This window comes from Pezoporus occidentalis, unplaced genomic scaffold (genome assembly GCF_034315485.1).
Source record: "Pezoporus occidentalis ecotype Australia unplaced genomic scaffold, CSIRO_AGI_Poc_V1 ctg79, whole genome shotgun sequence".
Lineage (NCBI taxonomy): Eukaryota > Metazoa > Chordata > Aves > Psittaciformes > Psittacidae > Pezoporus > Pezoporus occidentalis.
The window spans coordinates 2,785,551-2,808,378 of NW_026916147.1; the positions used below are offsets into that span (position 1 = coordinate 2,785,551).

General features: G+C 40.8%; 1 protein-coding gene across 18 annotated transcripts in view; it reads left to right on the forward strand.

Moving 5' to 3' along the window:
* The window catches only part of SLC10A7 (solute carrier family 10 member 7), a 164,636-nt gene that overhangs the window by 14,021 nt on the left and 127,787 nt on the right, over positions 1-22,828 (forward strand). For 10 of the 18 annotated variants that reach the window (XR_009961608.1, XR_009961607.1, XR_009961611.1 and 7 more), the window contains exons 1-3: positions 7,075-7,303; positions 11,118-11,200; positions 20,589-20,664. Coding sequence is in view for 12 of the 18 variants with exons in the window: in XM_062602826.1 (XP_062458810.1) it covers positions 7,204-7,303; positions 11,118-11,200; positions 20,589-20,663 (258 nt within the window). In the remaining 6 variants the exon portion in view is untranslated. Of the gene's footprint in view, positions 1-7,074; positions 7,304-7,686; positions 7,828-8,648; positions 8,783-8,845; positions 8,929-11,117; positions 11,201-16,194; positions 16,332-20,588; positions 20,665-22,828 lie in introns of those variants that run through there. The other 8 variants (XM_062602820.1, XM_062602819.1, XM_062602821.1 and 5 more) reach the window with 7 other exon arrangements.

The window sequence follows — 22,828 nt, forward strand, 5'->3', positions numbered from 1 at the left end:
CAAACCACAACAACAAAAAAAAAAAAACAAACCCCAAAACCCCAACCAGATGATCATTCCCCACCTCTGTTCTTGTTTTTTGCCTCCCTGCTGCACTTCCTGAATAACTTGCACCTACAAGAAGAGTTCCTTCCTTCTGTTGTTAAGCACAGGCTCTGGCATTAAAGTTGTTTATATGGAAAGAAATGGGTGAGATTGGATGAGACTTGTGAAAAGAACAACACAAAATCGACCTGAGTTGTGTGGTATAAACTGGATAGATGTTAGGCAGTGAAGAGTGCTACTTGGATGTCTTTGTGAAACCTGATTATGTTGTAGGAATACTTAAAGTTCACAGAAGAATAACTCTTTCTTTCCTTGGGAAAAGGAAGCAGAGGACAGAGTATCCCAGAGGTACAGCTCTTCAGCAATGTTCTTGCAAAGGCATGGAACAGATGCTGAGCATGAGAGAAGGGAGGAGTCGGAGGGTTTAGCAACTTCAGTGGCTGTGCCAAAGAAACAAGTGATGGTGTTCAAGCACTTGATTTGCCAGAGATGTAAAAGTCTTGCCTTCATGTATTTGCTTCCATGTTTTTGTTTTTCATTTATGTCATTATTTGCCAGCAATACAGAGTCATGTCCTTAGTTTTAGTTCAGCTTTATTCCCTTGTCCTTATATGATATTTTTTTTAAGTACAAAGTGTCCCAGTTTCCTTAATACTTCATCATTTATTAATGCCACAGATTGCAGGATGAATAGTTCTCAGCATCCTCCTTTTTTTTTTCCCTGTATTGACAGATATAATAGCTGATTTGTTATTAGATAGCTTTTAAAGAACCTCTTCCTCTCTGGATATATTTTTTTCTTATTTGGTGTATTTCCCAATACCTTATCTCCCTACTTTACTACTCATTTTTTAGGGGGAGTCTTCTTTCACATTTGAGATAATTTTTCTGATTAACTCTGAGGGGGGAAAGTTCCGAAACCTTGGGGGGGGGGGGGAAGGGAAGACAGAAGTGAACCTGATCAATATCAGGCATATCAGACCCATTTATTAATGTGTCCTCATGCCTCTCTAGGAGAGGACTTGTGAGGATGTCTGCAGGAGGTGGAGGAGGAGTTTGATTTTTAACTCAGTTTGGAGTACTGCTAGTGGGGATCTCCTGGCAGCTTTGGCCTGGTGGCCTCCATTTGTACCGAATCATCTATGGTATTAATTACTGCAGCTGGTACTAACAAGGACTACAGTAAAGTGAGGTTGGTAAGTGTATATGCACTACAGTTACTTGACTGCAAGTATGACTGTAAGCTCCCCTATTAGCATTTTAAGAAAGGTCTGATTAACTAAGGGAAGAGCAGGCAAAACCATCCTTTGTAAATCTATACCCTAATATGTATAACAAGCTGCTTGGTTTCCATTCTGTAGGGGGAAATCATGGCTGGTGAGGACTAAATGGTCAGGCTGTAAAGTTATGAACATGATTTGATGTTCAAAATAGTCAACAGAAGTCAATATGCCAAGCTAAGCACAAATGATGTGTTCATGCTTGCATCTTTCTGTTGCATACCATGTTGATCCTGAGACTCTAGTCTCCTAAATGACCAAACTGGCCATAGTCAGTCTGGGGAACGTATTTGGCTTTTATCCAGACTGATGAAGAGCTGCATCCTGGCCTGTGGTGAAGACATGCCATGGCAATGACATGCAAACATCCAAGGGGCATGAAGGAACAGGTGCTGTAGCAGGATGAAGTCAAACTGACAAATCTGTGAAAGTCTAAGGACAACTTCTCTGGCATTTTCCCTTCCAGAAACTAGTGAATTTGCCCTGTCTCTCTGCACTTTTAAACTCTTTTGTAATGTTAAACTCAAAAGTGACAGACACAAGAGAAATAAAGCCCTACCTTCCATTCAGCTAAGTGAATATGAAATTTGGAGCATGGGCTGTCCTTTCTCTTGGAAGATTTTTATACTGCAATATACAGCAGAGGTTTTTATATTGAGACTGCTCATTTTTTAGGTGTTTTGGTATGACTATTGTAATACTAGAAGGTTATTTTTGTAAGTGTAAAGAGAAAAAAACATGTCTCTCAAGTGTCTTACTAACAGACTAATTCAGTTAATTCCAGTTCTTCATTGTGAAATCATCCAGAGAAGCAATTTCATGTTCTCAGCTTCATTTTTCAGGTTTAAATATGGACAGCTTTTCATCACTAAAAAAAAAAATTTTTGATGTTTTTAAATTGCAGCTAAAGAAGCCCATAATGTGCTCTGAGAACAGCTTTATTATGCTAGTTGCTTTTTGGTTTTCTTTCTTCTTTTTTAATTTTTTTTTTAATCCAACCTTCTGAATCCATTATAGCCCTGCTGTCTACCGGGAAACCATATTTCAAGTGCAAACATGAAAATTTCTCTAATCTATATGGCCTCTTAAAGGTCTAGGAGGAGAAGGAAAGAGACTATCATGAGCAGAGCAGCACTAAGCCAGGTTCTGTTTCTCTGTAAGAACAAGCAGGTTCTAGGAAAAGGATCAGCAAAGTCTTGTTTGTTGCCTTTTAAATTTTCTTGATGTCTAAGATCAGTGCATGAAAATTTCACAATAGGCTCTTAAATAAAGAAAAAAAAAATGCTTATTTTTAGATACCTAAACATGAGGATCCTTTGTTACAAGTTAAAATCCCCTCATCATTATGCATTTAAAGCCTTGGGGGTGGAGGGTGTGGGAAATAGTACTGTTACAGAAATAAACCCATATAATCACAAAACCTTTTATCATCTTTAAGCTCCTATGTAGAAAAGCATACCTATATGTGTGTTTAAGTCCCATTAAGCACTGTTCTAAATTGAACTTGTACATAATTCCTATTAGTGCATTTTGCTAATGGTAGTAAGTCTCACATCTGGTAATACCAAAATGCTCACAGGTATTTACTAACATCCAGTAGCAACAATTGAAAGATCCCTTGCAGATGCCTGAAACAGTATAAGGACCTAGGCCAGGATGAAATAACAGTTGTGAATTCCATTTCTATACGGAAAACCAGCTAACGGGATCAGTATATCAATCTCTTCAAGCACCTGAAAAATCTGAGATCATGCCACTAAGTGCTTGTGAGAAATATAAATGCGTTGTAAACTGTCCCATATATTTCCACTTTTTCTCCTCAACTTTCCTATTTATAATTAACACCTCTCTTTATCTTGTTCATCCTGAATATCTTTGTTCTTTTCAAGTTAAATTATTTAATACTATCTCTTCTTCTCATTTAAGCTCCCTTTATCTCATGATCCCCTCTCCTTTATATTGAAATCTCTCCTGTCTAAATGCAGAATCAGATGACATCTGCTACTACAAAACTTAAAAATCCCAGCACATTCCCTAAAATAATTTAACTGTGTAGTTATTAGGCAGCAAGGTATGTTGCGCAGATAAGAAGCTGGGTATGCAAAAGAAATAGGCTCCATAGGGCACAAAGGGGAGCTGATGTCTTGGCATCAGTTACAAACCACATAAGAGTGATTGCTCATTACATGAAGCCCAGAAACACCTAGTCCAGTTCTGCATCTTTGCAGACATGAAACCCAGTCATTTATCACATGAATAGTCCTGTTGATGTCAACAGATGACCTGTGAGCAATGAAGATTTGGTGTCACATAGCTATGCATGCCATAGAAGCTTCTGTATTATGCAGAAGGAAGCACAAAGGCCTTTAGAGGCAGGAAAGCGTCTGGAAGCCCCGTGATATGTTTGCAGCTGAAAAAAGATGAAAATTTGGTCATGTGAAATCAGAAGTTAAATTCTCATTCCTGTACTGTCTAAGCCACAGCTAAATATGTCACAAAATGGTGATGTAATGGAGATGTATGTATGTATGTGGCAGACCATTCTGGGATCTGGTTGAGTCCCAGTGGTTAATTAGGATATGTATATTACCTGTATGGAAACCTGATAAGGAAAGTGAAATGTTGCAGGATATACTTTCAGATGACAGACACTGAATTGTCCCTCTCTAATACTGACCAAATGCCTCAATGTGGATGACAAGTTGCCTGGTAGCAAAAGAGATGCTGTCTTGCAAACAGATTTGGGACATGTGAGAGTCCTGCCAATATACAATATACTTGCAATGTTTTCTTCCTTCCTCCTGTGTGATAGGGCAGGGCTTACAAAGTGCTCTTTTATTTAAATGCAGAAACAATTTCATTTCTTTCACTTGAGACTTACACATTTATCATAATTGAAGAACAGCTTTTAAACAAAATCAGCTAAAACATCTGGTGGTTTAGGTCTTTTGATGCACATCTTAAAATATCTGTGTGCGATCTTCAAGAAGATGAGAGCTACATGAATCCATGTCTTTTGTAACTCAGTTGGCAAAAGAAATTTGTTACAAACTTCAGATCTCTTGGAAACAAATTTCCAGGCAAAACATCCACTCAAAGCAACAGAGCCTTATTAAAGCTTCTTTTTCTTTAGTGAGTAGAAATAAAGCTTACTTCTTCTGTCATATCTGATGACCACTGTGGTTTTCTTATATTTCTTACAATTTTTTCTTTAACTGTTCTAAATCTAATACATGGTGAGATTGTCTCTCTAGAGAAGAGACAGGCTTGGGGCAGCGCACAAGGGATGATCCTTTGGAGGTGAAAATTAGAAGAATCTTCCAGAGTCTTGGACTGAACCTGAGGCTTCCAACTTCAGCCAATTAAATCTGCTGTGAGCAAACATCTGACACTTGTTAGCAAAATTAACATGGAATTAACTTGGGTGGCAGGCAAGATTAGAAGTTCATAATAAGTATCCACCTGCAAAAAGCGAGGGGCAGAAATAGCACTATGTAAAAACAATAATGCAAAACCAGGGAGAGGCTGCCGTCTTAACTGCAGCATTGAATTTTATTGCCAGACTGAGAAACCTCCATACCCACTCCTTCTCTGCATCCATCTACAGCTTCTGCAGCTACTGACATTGCAGCAACTTCATTCACTATGAAATTTGGCTGCTTCTAACTTCTGATTGCTTAACTTTCAGCCTCGATAGATTTACTTCTGTTAGTAAAGCTTTCCTGAATTGTTCTGATGCTGTTTATGCGTTTCAGCCCTGCTGGTGCAGAGTGAGGCAATGAATCAGCTGGGCTGGAACCCTGTTAGGATCTTGAGTGTTGCATATGCATCCACGGCAAAATGACCTGGGAAACACTGGACATCTGCCTGGTCTCCTGCTGTATTCAGGTCAGAGGGCATTCTTGCTAGTGTGCTTTCAGAGCCATGTGTGAAAAGATGTAAGCACTCTGATCTATGAACTGTGCCATGTCCTAGAACTAAGGCCACCTCACCTGCGAATGAGTATCCACACAAATATTTCATATAGTTTAGATGACAAACACTGACTTTCCAAATTTAGCTGAATCACCCTGTCCTTCCTGCGCAGTAATCAAATCCTTCTATACACTTTATAATCACAGCTTTGTAACAGCCATTATGCATTTATTTTCTCCCAAATCTGCCAACCTGTAGCAGTTGCACATGTAAATGCAGTGAAGTTTTGCAATCTGGCACTTGTATCTAAGAAGGGAGCAAGGATCAACATGCACTCCAGTAAACTGTAGTGAAGCAGTGAAATCTGTTATCTTAAATGCACATTTTGGATCCCCTTGTGGGTGCAGGAAGGCATGTTCAGTCCTTATTTAAAAAAAAAAAAAAATCAGCTATAACCTACACGTTTAGATAAATGAACCTCACAGGACACAAAACATCATATGCCTCCTGAAGTAGCTGAGCTCACAAATGAGTTTTGAGCTATAAACATTTATTTACTGGGTAGCAGAGATCAGGGCTGCTCTTGGAAGCCTGAATGTATCTTCAACAGAGGCTGTGAAGTATAAACTTACGTGTCTGCAAAGCACGCAGCAGATCTGCTGGGTGTTCTAAGCCTGCCGGACCAAGGCAGCCGTGGCATTACTGAGTTTCACGTGTTTTGAGCGTTTTAATTGTTTCATGCTTTATCATTTTCTTGTTAATGTGATTTAGAGCGAGGGGATTGCGACAGGGCAGGGGCTGGGCTAACGAATCCATCAGGTAAGCAGCGACAAGACGGGAACAGAAGGAACGCGCGGTCGAGTACCACAGCGAGGGTTTACGATACTTTTTTAAAATGGAAATGTATTTACTACTGAAACAAGCCCACGGCCTCCGCGCAGGGGATCGTCTCCCGTCTGGAAGCCGGCTCGCTCAGCAGGCATCCGCGCACGACGGCGTGGGGCAGACCACAGGAGCCGACCGGTATCGGCAAGTCGCGATAGGCGCTTTTCCTCTGGGCAAGGCAGATGCTTTCGGGTCTGCTCAGCCCGGGCGGGCAGGCGCCTTCCTACTGCAAGACCAGGGTGAGCAGAGAGGTGATGAGGCAACAGCCGGTCAGTCGCTCGGTAACGGGACACGGGGGCTCGCGCACCGGCGACACGTCTGCGACCGAACGGTCGCCGCCAGTGCGGAGCAAATCGCTTCGCAGTTAGGGCCGCGGGGTACTAACCGACAGCATTTCCACTGCCGGCAGCCTCAGCCCACACAGTGACCCGCGTCCCCTGCACCGGGATGGGGAGTGCCCGCGCTCCGAGGAACGCCGCTGCCTCCTCCAGCCGGGCCACGCGCGCCCAACGGCTGCAACAGCCAGCTCGCGCCCGCCCTTCCGCGCATCAAACGCGAGGCGTCACGCAGACGTTGTAATGTACCAAAACAGCGCGCACTCATCCGCCCTCACTCCCGCACGCTGCCCCACCGTGCCAGCCGAGCACCCGCGCCCGCAGGGAGCGCGCCCCCCGCCGGGACCGGCTCTGGGGGCCGCCCTCACGGCCTGACCGGCGATAGCAGCAACGGAAGCGGCCGGCGGCTTCGCAGTCCCGTCACATCACCCCGCGCCGCCTCGACCTACTGTGACTGTCGGAGTCGCCGCCTCGGTGCCGCGAGGCAGCGTGGGGCGAGCGCCGCCAAAGCCAGAAGGCGAAGAGGCGGGGTGTCGGCGCTGCGAGCGGGCCGTCGGTTGGAAGCTGCGTATCTATTAGGAGGTGCGTGGTAGTGATGGCGGCGGTGGGTGAGACTTTTCCTGTCAGCGGATCCGGCTGGCCCTGCCGGCGGGCGGAGGGGCTGCACCCCGCCCCGGCTCTGCGCCGTGGTGCTCCGCGGCGGGCCGTGCTGTGCCGGGCGGCGGGGACCGGCGGGGCGCGCCATGGGGCTGCTGGAGCGCCTGCGGAAGGAGTGGTTCATTCTCGGGATCGTGCTGGTCATCACGGTGGCGCGGCTGGAGCCCGCCGTTGGCGTCAAAGGGGGTGAGTCCAGCCGCTGCCCCGCTGGGGACGGTTTGCCTCGGCAGCTCGGCTCGGCGGGCGATGCAGGGCGCGCCAGCGGGGCCACCGGAGCCGCCGCCCGAGAGCACAGGCGGCGTCGGGGGTCCGGCCGTACTTTGTCAACTCTCGGTGGCCGGCGCTGACCCCCCCGGCGCGCTTCGGTCGTGCGGGTCGGACCTGGCGCTGCCCTGCACGGGCCCCGGTGGGACAGGCCGGGCGTGGAGCGGGCCGCCCCGGTGCTGGGGGTGCAGGCAGGGGAGGGTCTGTGGGCCTTTCTTGGGGTCCCTGGGCGGGGGTGCTGGCAGTCTCGCTGCCGGGGACGCTGAGACTTGTTCGGGTGCCCTTCTGGCATAGGGGCACCACCGCAGAAAGTTTGGAGCTCGGGTTGTGAGTGGTGCACGAGGGAGAGCCGCAGGGAGCGGGCCGGGACATAGCCGGGCCCTCCGGTAGTCCCTGCACCACCAGCAGCTCGCCTCTCGGCCGGTCAGTCAGTCAGTGATTCTCAGGTACTGAAGAAATAGTCTGGGATGTGTTCCTGTATCTTTGCTAGGCACTGCACCAGTTGCTGGAATAGTAGCTTACTCTCTTTGGGTTAGTAGCAGTGAAACCCGGATAGCAACTTCCTTTTTGCATGTACTCTTGTTAAACTAAGTAATAACTTCAAGAACTCTGAGATGGGCATGAAGTCATTGCAGTTTGGTGTATGAATGTCTCCTGTGAGCTTCTCGGGAGGTGTAGTTTATGGTATACTGCCTTAAAATCTCAGGTACTGTATTTCAGCCAGATGATTTTTCTTTTTACTTTATAATAACACTCCTGTATTTTAAAGAGCTGTTGCTGTTGTTATTGTTCCCTCTTAATTCATCATGAAAGATGAGTGAAAACAATGAAAATGGTTCAGTGCAAAATGGTGCCAAATGCTCACGGTAAACAAATGAGAAGATCTGCCCTTTTCTAAGCAGCGAGGAGTTGTATGTTTCTTGGAACAAGAGCTGATGAAACATCCAGTGTTGTTTAAAAATAAGCAGTATATCTTTAAGTATAAATGCTGACAGTGTGTGCTGGTTAGTATCTATTGTAACTTCAGTTCCAGATATTTACAATTTTCAAGAACTAATTTAATTTTTTTATATATATATATATATATATATATATTTCCAACTGGTCTTTGAAGGTTTAAGAAAAGGGATATAGAACATATGAACAGAATTCCTCTAGCAGTTCCATGTTATTGGAGTAGATTAAGAATCTGTCTATTCTTTTATGTGCATAGTTTTTTTTTTTTAATTGTATTTTTTTTTTAACAGAGCTGAAGTTTGGGAATAGATGGTTTTTCACTGAGGAGCCAACCTTTCCCCCTTTTCCCCTTTAGGTTCTGGGAAAGACGAATGTGATTAAAAAATATATGGCTCTGAACGTTTGCTGTGGCAGCTAAGGCTCCAGTACTTCATGGAGTTCAGGGTAGGCAAATTTCTGCTGTGCAAGGATCCCTTCTAACATCTGTGTGCTGTATTGTATAGGTGAATAGGACCCACATGGAGCTTCTTGCAGGTTCCATGCTATGTCTTCAGCAGACCTTAAAGACAGCTTAAAATTGATAGTATGAGGTGGCTTGTCCCTTTCTGTTTGATTGTCATGCTAATTGTTAGCAGCAATGTGGGAGATCCTTTTAACTAGGATATGAGATAATTTTCCCTCAACTTACTTCCTGCATGGAAGCACTATGATGGAGCACTTCATTTAATTATCCTGCTGCAAAGAGATGTCAAGCTTTGACATGATATTGTTCCTGGGACAACTTGCTTGAAAAATCTTGTAAGCATTGATTCAAACTCATGAGCACACCTTCCACAAAGTGGTATCTATCCCTTTTCTGAAGCTGTGTGATCTCAGTGGTCTGAGGAAAAAACAATAATTTTTTTTGTCTTCTTAAAGCCAGAAGAAAGAAGAGGTGGGGGGTGGGAAATATCAACATATTAAAATAACCCTTGGTTTGTCATCTTCCAGCTGACAAAACCATGCACTGTAATTTGCAGGGCCTTTCCAATAGTATGGGTGGTCCAGCATCCTTACCAGTGGAACACAAATAACAAAGATTTGTGCTGTTGCCACCTTCAGGGCATAAGCCAAGCCCTTTTTGAGTGTTTTCCTATTTGATGAATGAGCCTATTTAGTTCCTTTGTGAACAGCTTTCCTGACCAGTCTTTCACACAAGAGATGAAGGGGATCTGTTCTGAGCAGAGTTCCCTGTGCTCCATGAACGTGTGTTTGCTCTAGTCTTAGAGGTTTCTCCTGTGTAAAGGAGTTCAGGCAGTCCAGCAAAAAACATTAAAATAGAAAAACTGAGTCCTGGAAGAACCACTGTTTTAGCCAGACTAACTGACCCACTGCCTTTCTGCCCATTGTGTTTATGCACGTACATATATGCTCTAATCTTCTAAAATATTAGAAAAAGTATATAGTCTGTGTATTACATAGTTTTCTGTATAACTTTACATGTATTTGTATAATTTTTCTGTTTACCTTTGTCCAATTCCCCCCTGGCTATTCAGTTAACATGCCATAATTTTGCAACTAGCCGTGTGCTTTGTTGCAACTTTAACTGTTGCATCTCTTGGCATATTTTTACCTTATGCTTTGTATAGATTGGTTGGTTGGTTTGGTTGTTTGGAGGTTTTTTTTTTGTATTTAACATGCACCATTTCAGTGTCTCATCAACAGAGCCCTCTCTGGGGGTAGGATTTGGGTTTAAATGACTTCAGATGCAAATTTGATTAGATTCAGTATACGATCAAATCTCTCTGAGAATCATTTACCTTACTTCAGTGTGACCATCAGTGTATCATTCCTCTGAAAGAGCAGAAAGGATCTCTTCTGGAGTGTCAAGTAAAGGCTTGTTTGTCTGCTGCTGCAGTTTTGCTCATGACAAGTTACTGTCACTTGTAGAGTTAGGATATTACTTTGGTCCTAAGTAGACTGCTAACAATTTCTTTCTAATGACTGGTTGAATGCTTGTGGAAAAATGAGTATATACAGTTTGTGCTCGGTGGCCTCTGAAGGCAAAGTGTATTAAAAGAATTCATTTTTATAGGAGTATAAAAAGTATTTTATTTTAATATTCCTGAAAAAAGTATACAAATATATACAAATGTAAGCCTTAAATGTAGTGGAACCCATGGCGGTGCAGGTATCTGCCCTTGCTGATCTCACTGCAGTGGTGTGTCTGAAATGTGGTGTTGTAAGAACAAACCATTTTGCCACAGCCCTGTTGTAAGGGAATAATACAGAATTGTATTGCCCAAGGAAACTGTTGCAAAGTATGATTGGGTTTCCTCTGTGCAGGCAGCTGGACAGGTGTGTGTGTTGTGGGGGAAGGACTGAGACACAGATATGTGAATGATATTGATAGTCCTGTGGAAGAAGCAGCTAATATTTTTATCTGAGTGTATGGTTTGAGTTTGCTGATGCTGTAGGGACACTCTGATGACAGAGCTGTGAAAAATTCCCTATTTTCACATTTCCACAATTTGCCCGTTAAGTTACCAGTAGCCTGTAATCACGGAAGCCAAATTTGTATGACATCATACCTCACTCTCCACTCACTGGCTTGCTTTTATTGAAAACCAGCATGCTTTCTGTAACCTAATAGAAACCCCATTATTTTTATTAGAGACTTTAATGATTAGACTTTCTCCAGGTATTTTTCTAAGTATTCTCATTTACTTTCATGTAGTATATGTGTATCGTTATATCTTTGATGGTAGTTCACTTTGTTTTCTATGTCTGTATTTTTTAGGACCCCTGAAACCAGAAATTACCATAACTTACATTGCTGTTTCAGCTATATTCTTTAACAGCGGACTCTCCCTAAAAACTGAGGTACTGTAATTTCTCATTGCTTCATTCTTGTTTTGCTCTAAAAAGATTTGTGTTGCTTTTGATCAGGTTTGAATGTAGTTGGAATATTTAATTATTGTGCTGTTGTTGATGATGCTGGAAAAATGGCTAACAAGAGGAGATAAATACTAGACATTTATGGACCCCTCTTTGATTTCAGAAAATTATTCACAAAGCAATGACCATGATGAGAAGGAAAGTGTGAATAAATTTCACCCATCCATAGAGAGGGAGGGTTAATTGACTTTGCAGGGCTTTGACTAAATGAAAGTGTTGAGAACAATTCTGAGACTGGGTCTATGCCCTGGATGTGTCCCAAACCCAAATCGTGGTGAGACCCAAGAGAGCACCAGCACCTGCCTTCTGTGATTCCTTCTGCTCTTTGGCTTCCCACTGTTCAGGTGAGATACAGGCCAGAAAACTGTGATAGAAACCAGCATAGGGTAGAACGTTGTAGTGAGCTAAGTAGAGAGGGGCTATGTGAAGTCTCCATGCCTCTGTAGGACAAAAAAAGAAGATTTGAGCTCTTTGTGCCTCTCTCCTTCATCTCGCCTGCTGGTGCGATCTCTAAATAACACTAGGCTAGTCAATTGACAGGATTGATAGCAGGCAAAAATCTGTTGGCTTTAAGTTACCATGTTGGGTAGGCACAGGGCAGCAGCTAGTATCAACACAAAAGGGTTCCTCTGCAGATGCAAGGCCAATACAGGTACAAAGTCTTGGCAGTCTTTTCCTATAGAATTTAGTTGTAGACATTTGGACTTGAAGTGCCTATGCACAGCTGCATATTGCAAACAGTGAGACTTGTTTCAAATTTTGTCATGTTTTTTCAAAGAGAAACAGGGAGTAAGAAGAGATGAAGGGGGGAACTTAGTGATGTGTAAAGGAGGCATGGAGGAAAGAAACGGTGGCTACCTGCCAAGAAGAGATGGAGCAGCCAGAGTTTGAGTGAAACACTGCATGTCTCTCCTAGTCTAGTTTCTTGATTCCTTTTATACTGGTGGCTGTCCTAACAGGTGGTGTCATTCATATGTTGCATGATACTGATGCCTAAAGGAATCGCCATTATATTGTCAAATGAGCTTCTACGCAAACTGGGAACAGCTGGAACTGTACAAATTGTATGCATTCCACAACAACAACAAAAAGTATCTATACCTGTATCATGGTTGTAGAGATAAAGTTTCTAAAGGAGGTGGTGTTTGAATTCGCAGCAGCCTTCTGCATGTGTCTGCTGGCAGTTTTGGCCTCTGGTTCTGCTGGGACACAGTGTAAGTGAAGTGAGTAGCTTTAGTGAATTCTGTAGCATCTATTTCAAGCCTTATGGCCCTGTGGGGAAGCAGGAAGAGCCATGTTATCTATTTGCCTGGGACAGTGATTAATCCTAATGGAAATAGGCTGCAGAGAGGAGCTTGCTTCTACAGAGAAGAGAAACCTGAAACACAAAGCCTGAGTAGTACTGATGGAGCAGAGTTTTCTGCTTTCAGTGTTAGGAATCTTTGCATGTAGAGGAAAAAAAGTCAAACTTTCCTTTTTACTTAGTTGTATCCTTGAAGCTTTGTATCTATAAAGCAGCTGTGAGTGAGTGTGAAAGCAATAGCATTATCAATGCCAGTGTCCATCTGATTTTTCCAGTTAAGGTGATATGACTTACAAGTTCTTGGGCAATGTGTCATGTCTTATTTTGAATTTTCATAACTTTTTTTCACCTGTGGTTCTAAAAGCAATATATTGATGCAAACAAAGCTTTTACAGGAGCTGATATTTATGTCTAGGTAGCTGACCTCAGGTTCTTTTGGAAACATTAATTAGGACTCATGCTGTACATCCAGCTTTATGTTCCATCAAGAAGCTTAGCCTTTCTTGAATTTCTGCCATGGAGGCAGAAGATAAAAAGGAAGAAGAACATTTCCGTCATTGTACCTTGTGCTATTACTTTCTAAAATGTATGCCAAAAACTATACTTAAATGCATTAGGAGGCCAGGCCATTATTTCATTAATATATTTTGAGGCATGTTTTAATTGCTTAAAGCACAACCTGAAGTTGGTATTATATATAATTTTAATATATCTTTTTATTAGATTGCAAAGGAAATAGCTTCTGCTTTTGTCTTTATTAGTTCTTGACCTGTGTGTTGGCTGTTTACCTTGGTTAACATGTTAGATTGAAACTAGTGTTTGGTATGCTTTATGAAATAATAAAAAATTGTGCACTAACAGAGGCCTTCTGATAAATATGACAAAACTAGAAATAGCTGATGCTCTTTTAAGATTGCGCTTTAGGTTTTATCTCCTGTGAAAGCTCATGCTCAAAAAAATTTGCTAACATGCATTCAGAAAGCATTTTACAAAATAATCGGCACTGTTCAGGGAGAGTCTGCCTGTGCATGGGCTTGTGACATTTTCAGATCTAGAGGTGACTGAGGTCCTCTTATACCTGTAGAAAGAGTGAGTCCAGAAATAACAAGAACATTTGATTTCATTTTAATGTAATGCTCTTTTAGTCTTCAGTGACTGGATAGCTTGCTTTTTTAGAGTGAATACCTCCTGTAGGGCCCCAGAAATTAAATCACATACTGGAGTTATCCATTTCCATGAGGAATTTGGCAAGCCACTGAAAACACTGTTTGCTCTGTGTGGGTGTTTTCCCAGAGGAGTCCAGCTATGGCCATCTAAGCGTGGCTGAATGACAACACAACTCATGCTGACCAGTGAGAAGCTAGGATGAGCTCTCTAAAGTGTTTGAAATACTGGGAAAGACAAGGTAACCTGTCCTACCTGGCGTGCAGAAACAAAGTCATAACTAGAAGCTTCCAGTAACTTTTCTGAGACTTCTGCTTTTGAGGTCTGCAGTGACAGATGCCTTTGTAAATAGCTTAAGAGGGTGAAGGCTGTTTGCCTTGGTGTTTGTTTAATGATGACACTGTTTTAGGAATAACTATTCTAACAGGCAATCACTAGAGACGTTCTAAAGACTGGTAATTTGTATCTGCAAAGACCTGTTCCACTAATACAGCATTCCTTCTTGTACTAGCCTTCCTTGCTCCCTGGAAGCTCTAACCAGTCTTGTCCAAGTTTTTATCTTGGATTTTGCTTTTGAAAGTATGAGAGCTTTCTCCAAATCATATATTTTTTAAAGCATTTCCCAGTTGTAAAAAATATTTACTCAAAAGGGCACTTCTGTATGTGTGATGGTGCTTAGATTGGGGGTGCCTTCATAGATTAGGCCACTAAGACATCTGGGGCTGGACATGACTTGGCAGGGAAGAAGGAGGAATTAGCAGCTTTGCTGAAAGAAGTCACTTGCTCTGTTTTTTTCTCAATGCCATTATTTACTTTTAATACATACACTTTTATATGCAGGTATTTCCAGGTATCTTGTCTTCCCGCACAGGATGTGTTTCCTACTACTAGGTGTTTAATTTTTGCTTTCTTTTTGAGATAAGATGAAATAGTACTACAGTGAAGCTATTCATAATGCCTTAGGTATTGTAACTGGTTATGTGTGAAGGCCTATTTTTTTTCCATGTTGAGTGATATTGGCCTGCTCAAGAACTTTCTGTCTTTAAAAATAATTGTTGTTTCATTCACGTGTTTGAAACAGCATTCATTCGTTTTTAACCAAGTGCTGAATGTAGTGATACTTTCTTAGTAAAACCTGATCAAGATGTAAGTTTCAACTCTCTGTTTTATGTAACTTGAAGAATACAAATGAAAGGGTGTGTGGGGTTTTGTGGAAGGTTTTTAACCCTAACCCAAATTTGGGAGATAATTTTATTATCTATTTATTTAGTAATAAAGTAACAAGAACTCAGTGCTGAATTGCTAGTACTTCCAGATGTATAATTACATCTCTGTGCATTTGGATGGTTGAAAATGCAATATTTGATTGTGTTTCATAAAAGTTCTTTCTGGAAGCTGAAAGAAGGTGGCACTTGAAGATTGGCTGCTGCATGGATATACATGGAAATACACTTTTTTATAATCCTTTTTTTTTAAATGCCTTTGGGGTGTCAGCTGGAGAACCCTAGCAAATTAGGTTTTGAATAAAAGTGCCATCAGTTCCTATTGCATTGTTTACTTGAGAAGAGAGCAAGTTATTTTGAGAGGAAAAGGATTTTTTCTTCTCTTACGAGCTTTGAAATGAGCTGAAATATACAAAGCTTTTTCCCTTGTACTCAAAACTGTGTAAAAGATCCTTGGAGTGCCCAAAAGACAAAAGTGGAGACATGGAACTAACTGAAGACTTTATTGCTAAGAATACTCAATCACCACACAGGAGTGCACTTGCACTGTTGAAAATTAAAATTGTTTTCTCAGTCTCCAGTGGTGTTTTGCATTTTCTTTCTGTGAATTTTATGGCTTAGCTATTGTTAGCTTGTTATGCTCTTGTTATTCTTTCTTTGCTATTCACCATCCACCTATTTTTTTCTATATATTTCCTATTTGTTGGTACAATAAATAATCAAAATCTGCTACAGATTGCTGTGCTTTTTGTATTTGTTAGTCTTCCCTTAAAAGAAAACCCACCACAAATGATGACCGTAATGTATAAATGAGAATCACAGTTTGTGGCTGTCTTTAGACTAGACATGATTTTGAAGTCATGGTGACACTACAGTTTTCCCTTCCTCTTGATATCAGCAGTAAATAAACAGGCTGTCAGCATAGTTAACACAGGTTTTGAAGCAGCGGCAAAGTGCTAAGGCTGGCTGCTGGAAAGCTACTGTTATGAGAGCTATACTGTTATTGAAATGGTGGACAATTCTTTTGGAAAAATGCCCAGGAGCTGCCAGAGCTTTTATGTTGTCTGGATGTACTTCATTATTAAAGAAGGGATCAGATGATCCCTAAAAGTGCCTTTTTGACATGCACTCTCTTTGTATTATAAAGATGATCCTAGTTTTAAAAGCACAAATGTGATCCTACTTTGGCTGTTATGACTGTAACTTCCTCTCTTCTTTTTCTCTTGCAGGAGCTGACAAGTGCTTTGATGCATGTGAAACTACACCTTTTTGTCCAGATTTTTACACTTGTGTTCTTCCCAACAGCAATATGGCTTTTTCTTCAGCTATTATCAATCACACCTATAAATGAATGGCTTTTAAAAGGGTATGTTTAAGCATAATGGAGTGAAATATATTTGTATCTGTCTTCTTATAGGACTGCTTATCCTGCAGTAGGTGCTTTAAGACTTGTATTGTGAATGGATTTTGATGGTTGATTTTGTGCTTCAGCTCTTTGCTGTCAAAAACATGGTACACGCACAGGATTATCCTTTCAGGAACTGGTCTCATTTTTGGGAAGTCTGGTCAGTTAATTTCATCTGTGGGGAGCTTTCATTGGATTAGCTTTCTCTTTCATAAAGCACAGTTCAAGTGCTGTGCTGTGTCTCATTTTCTGTATGGAGGAAGGAAAAGGAGTGCTGAAGGAAAAAAAAAGAAAGTAAATTGATGCATAAATAAGTGACGTGTGTGTCACTTACTGGTGTTCAATTCTGGTTTTAGTCTTTATTGAATATCTCTTGCATGTGTCCAGATTGGGATTCAGTATCTGCTCCTAGCTAAATTGTGGGGGAAAGGGTGGGGAAAAGAGAGAATGAAGTTTCTGTTGGAGGAGAACTTTGAGGGGAGCAGAAGCTGTTACCGTGAAAATAATGTGGTTTTGATCTTTGGTGTACTCTCCCAATGCATGCTTCCAAAGCTGTATTGATGGTGCAGTAGTGATAGATGCTATGAAAAATAAAAAAAAAAGCTTTTTTTTTTTCACAATCAGAGGTCAATATGTGGCACCATGCAGTTACACTGGAATGTTTGAATGCAAAAATCAGTTGTTTTAGAAAGCTACTTAAAGAATCTCCATTGTTTCTTAGTGGTTGGTGAAACATTGCTTGGGGAGACTTCCCTGTCTTAAAAGTTCAATGGTAAAGCTGTTTATGTTCTACAAGGCCTAAACTTAACATTTTGTTCTGCTTTTAAGAAGCTTCTCCCGGTGTTCCACCACATGTGAAGTGATCCAAATGATACTGGGAAGGTGAAATTGAGATCATAGGATCATTTAAATGTTAGCACTGTTTTGCTTAACCATATGTCAAGGAGGTAACAAGGTTGCTAAACAATGTGCATTGGCTTTTAGCTATATGTAGTAAGTTGTTCATTAAAGTTAAATTGTTGCAAAGTTTGTCCTGAGATAGATCAAAGGCATGGTTTTCCACAGTGAGCTAAAATTCCCTCCTAATCCATGAGATCTGTTTCTGAAGTGCAAAGTGCAAGAGAGTGTTTGGGTGTTTTTTTGTTCCTTGCAGCACTTCTCATTCCTTCTTTCCTATGACTCTTGCACCACTTTGGTTCTTACTATTTAAGGGATAATCCGTGACATGGATGAGTATATTTGAATATGTTTACATGCACATCTGTAAAACTGCATTTAAAACTACATGTGTATGTATCTTTTTAAAAAATAACGACTTGTATGTGTATCCTAAACGTGGAGCCTAAATCAGCCTCCTTTTTCATGAAAGTGTGTCTGTGTTTTATGAGTGAGCTAGTGTACTTCCAAATGTTTAAGTTTTGCAGGCACTTGTTCCTTGAGTACTGTTTCTGTTTTGGCTGCGTTTTATCTTCCAGTGCAGTAATTGCTGTATTGGGATTTCATTTAAAGAATGCTCAGATTGAGGAGTTAAATGAAGGTGGGGCTTTTCTGTTGCGTGTGGGGTTTTTAAGTGCCTTTTTGATAAATACTGCTGTGCAAGACATGCTCAGAGCAGCAGCCATTTTGTGGCTCTGAAGACATCCATTGCAAAGGGAGCCTTGTGGGAGCTGTACCTTCAGTGCTATGCAGGTGCAGAAAATACTAAGTTCTGTCCTCATTCTAGGATAACACATTTTAAGGCAGGTACTCATGTCTCTATATGGGTGCCTGAAAGGAGTGAGGAACGGATGCGAGGAACAGTCTGTGCCTTGGCTGCTCTTGCTAACCAGAAGTTCATCCTAATTCCCCACAGCTGTAGCCTTTATTCCCTAGAAACACTGAAGTACCTTGATGAAAAACAGGGAGATAAGACTGGCTTTGGCAAAGTCACTTTCTCTGCATGCATGTTTAGCACAAATTGCAGGAGGAGCTAGTTCACAGTCTTCACAAAGGCCTGGAAAAAAAGGCATATGCTCCCAAGGGTGTCCAGCCTAAGCATCTTCTAAGTTAATTTTTTGTTAGCTAACTAGGTTTTGCATTGACAAAAGGTGCATAAGGCAGGTTATTAATATTTGCACAGATTAGCATATAGCATTTACAGCACAGGTGGTAAGGCACAAGATGCAAAGAGCTGGTGTAAGACATGGGTTTGGTAATTCCATACCTAAAATATAGGACTGTGGACCCTACTACTCAGTTGTCTGTAATGTTTCAGCAGAACAGGTATAATTTATTGCTCTTCAAAAAGTGTTTGGACCCCTGATATTAATGCTTATACCATGCCTGAACCACTGAAATGTTTCAATTTTGTTATCTGTAGTAATCTGTTGGCTATTCAAGGAATTTGTTTCCATACTGGTAGAATTGTGTGTAGTTGATACAAAGCAAGAAAAAAGTTCACAGGTGCATGTTCTGATACACCTGATTAAAAGTATTTCCATTTAATGTGTACCAAGTTTTTTGTAGATTAATGTTTTCATATGAAGAATACTAAAAACTGTAGTTTGATAGTGATTTTAAGTTGTGGTTTTTTTTTTAATTCCAAATGTATTATTTTAAAGTTGTGAGGGTTCACAGAGATTGTATTATTAAATCTTTCCCTTATAGTGTGGAAAATCCCTGTCACCTGAGATGAATGCCCTTGCACACATTTCATACCTCTCTGGATAACTTTGAACTTAATCCACCCCTTATTAGTTCAGGTGAGAAGTTCTAGGAGCTGCCTGCCAAGAGACCACGCAGTCACAGCCGATTTAAGGGGTGGACATCAAACTCATCATGTGTTTATCTACTGTATATTTTCATATATATTTGTAAACTTTTTCACACCATTTCTTTTTCCTGTATTTCTTTTCAAGATAACCTTATCCTGCTAAGTGCTGACAACTCTCTGCTTCCATAGGTTATTCATTATAAGCTAAAGGTACTATGTAATTCCAAGGTGGTGCTTAGCATGTTGTGATTAGATTTATATATTGCTTGCATCGGTTGCCTCTTTCCTTTTCCACAGTGTCTGTAGCTGACAAACTGAATACCGTCATTGTCATTTACCTGTTTCTTCTGTTCAAGCTTTTTGTATTTTTGCAGCGTATCAATTGCATTGTAATGTGCTCCCCATTGTTCAAGCCTGGTTGATTCTATGATTCTATGATTTAGCACTTCTGTTTGCTACACCCTTTTGACACTGCATTTCTTGGGGATGGACTAACACAGTTACAAGTGCAAAGGAGTTCACCACTAGTGATTGACTGTCCTGAACTAGAATATTGTCTTAAACTCCAGTACTTGAAAACACAGATTCCATGCTTTTTGGGGTGTTCTAGACGGTTTTATTCCATGCCTTACTGTTCCTTCTAAGTCAAAACACTTTCTCTCACAAACTCTATATTACTCAGCCCTAAATTTAATTGTAATATACTGTATTATGTTCTTGTTTCTAAGTACACATTTGATACATCTAATTCTTGTAAAGCCAGTTTTATCAGACTGTCTTTGAAGACAAAGGAAAGCTCACCACTGTTTTTTCTTACTTTGCAACAGCATTTACTATATACATCAATAGTTTTGCTGCACAAACAATGGAAGAAATGACAGATAATAATAGTTTGTATTTTAGGCTTCTAAAATGCAGAAGAAGGCTTTTGATGTTTTGATTAATTGAAGTCAAGTGATTTTACTAGGGAGTGAAAACATGCATCAAAATTAAACATTTGATGGCTTTATAATGTTCAGGAAATAAAAAGCTGAACTGCATTATTTTTTTGCCTTTGCAAGAAAATAGGAACTTACATCCTTTTTTTTTTTTCCCAAATAGTTGCAGGTATCTCAAAACACACTACAAACTTATTACACCATGACACTTGGTGCAGTTATCTTTGTGACAGATGTATAGATATCTTTGGGAATGGTAGATACAGTACTGCAGACAGGGGAAATGGAGTCACAGACAAGTTACGTGTTTGTGTTTTTAAATGGTGACATGACTCTTCACTGTGGTGGTTGGTAAGAGACGGCACAGAAATCCTGCCAGCTGGTGCAGGGCTGTAACTGTAACTCAAATTGTGTTGCACAGGTGATAAGATAATTTTTTTCTACTTGGCTACTTCATATTTTAAGGTTTGAGATTGTCTAGTGTTTGCATTGTGTGAGGAATGTAACAGCTGTTTTTGTTGTTTTCAGCTTGCAGACAGTCGGCTGCATGCCTCCTCCTGTGTCTTCTGCAGTAATTTTAACCAAAGCTGTTGGTGGAAATGAGGTGAGTTTTCATTTTGCTTTTGAATGTGTTTTTTTCTTTTTTTAACAGAAGTTCAAACAAATATTTGTTTATGAGGAGCTTGTCCAAAACACTGACTGCAATGTGATACTATTGTGCTTTGTAAAAATTCTATAATTAAGGCTTGGGTATTGTGCTGATGTAAAAGGGAAGTAGTGATATGTTGTCTGCTGGCATTGGCCAAACTGAAAGCAAGTGAGGTTCCTGAGGTGATAGAAAACATTCTGATAGAAATTGGTGTTAGGAGATTTCTGTTTATTGCTGCACTGTAGTTCCCAATCCTGTAATGTTTGTATGCTGTGTACTGGTTACCTTGTAGACCAACAGCTTTGTGGTGAAGACCTGCCTTTGCAGTGATTGCTTGAATGGTGTTTAGTATTAAAAGATCCTAATCAATGAGGTTGTTTCCTTTCCACCTGCTTTCTCAGAACTGCTGAAGGTGGATGAGACCTGGTAGGTGAGGAAGGGAGAGAATAACACTAAAAGAGATTGGTTTTAAAGCTAGGTCTGTTTAGATGCTGTTCTGGAGGGTTAGAGCCAAATCTGAATTCAGCCATATTGCTCCTGTGTGAGGTTGGGTGAGACACTTCAACTACATTTTTTAAATATGGCCATTAGTTGTGTACTTCTCATTTTATGAGTTCAGACTCTTGGGACCGATTACTGTCAGCTTTGAAAACACATGATAGCACTGAAATAGATTGAAGTTGTACTTTGTACTGACAAAGTGCTGTTTAATTGCTCTATCCTCTGAAGAGGACCCAAAGCATCTCAACTGAAGCATCTCTAATTACAGGCAATCCTGATGCACATTGCTCTCTCCTGGTTTGCTACCTGAAAACAAGAGTCATAAAATTGTCTGATGGAGGTGCTGTGGAGTATTTAGTATAAAGGAACAATTCAGGTGCATAATAGTAATCAACAGAAAAATGAGATGTTTTCTGGTTACAATTTTAGATGTAGGTGCTGTAAATTATGCAGAGATGCCACACAGTGAACAATGAGGATGAAATGGAGTACTTACTGAATGAGTGCTCACTCAGTGTTAGCACTGTCTGTCCTATCCTTAGAACAAGGAAAAGATCATCTGGAAAAAAATACAGTGTGATTGGTTAGTTGAAGGCAATATCATACAGCATTTGTGTGCAGGAGGGAGAGAAATACTATAATTTCTTGACCATTAGAGTTCACTTTTTTTTTATTTTTTTATGGTAGTTTTCTTCTGGGGTGGTGAGGGTGTGTGTATTTTATATCAGATGAAAACCAGAAACTTTCTGTCATATGAGGCTTGTGTAAGTAATTGCATAAAACCCTGAGTTTGAACCTCTGATTCTTCTGTACCAAACTGGTGTTGGAGGAATGTAAAAATGCATACCTTGTTAGTGATTTTTAAAGATAGTTGCGGTGAGCAGAGACAGAGTGAATTGAGAATTGGGTCTTGAGAATTGAGAGTCCTCAGTCAAGCTCTAGGAAGATATGCAAGACAAACAGCCTTTAAACATGCTCAGTGTGTGGCAAATTTATTGCCAAACTTGAGCAAGCTTCCAGTGCAAACATACTTTTGGAATTTGATGCTTCTCTGTCGTTCAGACTATTGTTAATTTTTCTTCTGAAGTATGGCAAATCATATCCCTCAGGCTAGGGAAGAAGACCCCCTCGCATCTGTCCTCATCAAATTTCACCTAGCCATTACTGATAAATTTTTTCTTTCTGACATGAGCAGGACAAATCACTTTTCCGCATTTTTATTTAAATCCATTCTGATCTACAAAGAATTTAAACCTGGGAGTCAACTGGAAATACAAGTGATTGTACTGTGAGAGCATTTGTTCATAATAATGTCTCTTAAATGGCATTTGCCTCATCAAGCATGTATTCCTTATGTAGAGAAATTGATTTGTCTGAGGGTGTATCTATGCTGCGTAATGTACTATGAAGATAAATGAGCTTGCTCAGAAGCAATATAGTGAGGAAGCTCCACATGAACTAATTAGTCTGAGAAGTGTCCTGCTGCTCTAGAGCACAGGCATACCCTCAGTAAGTGCTCTGAAGACCTCTTTGGATTTCTTGAAGCACAGCACATGAGAGCCGTGGTAGTTGGCTGTGTTATGATGGTATAGAGGGTTTTAGGTTTTCTTTCTCCAAG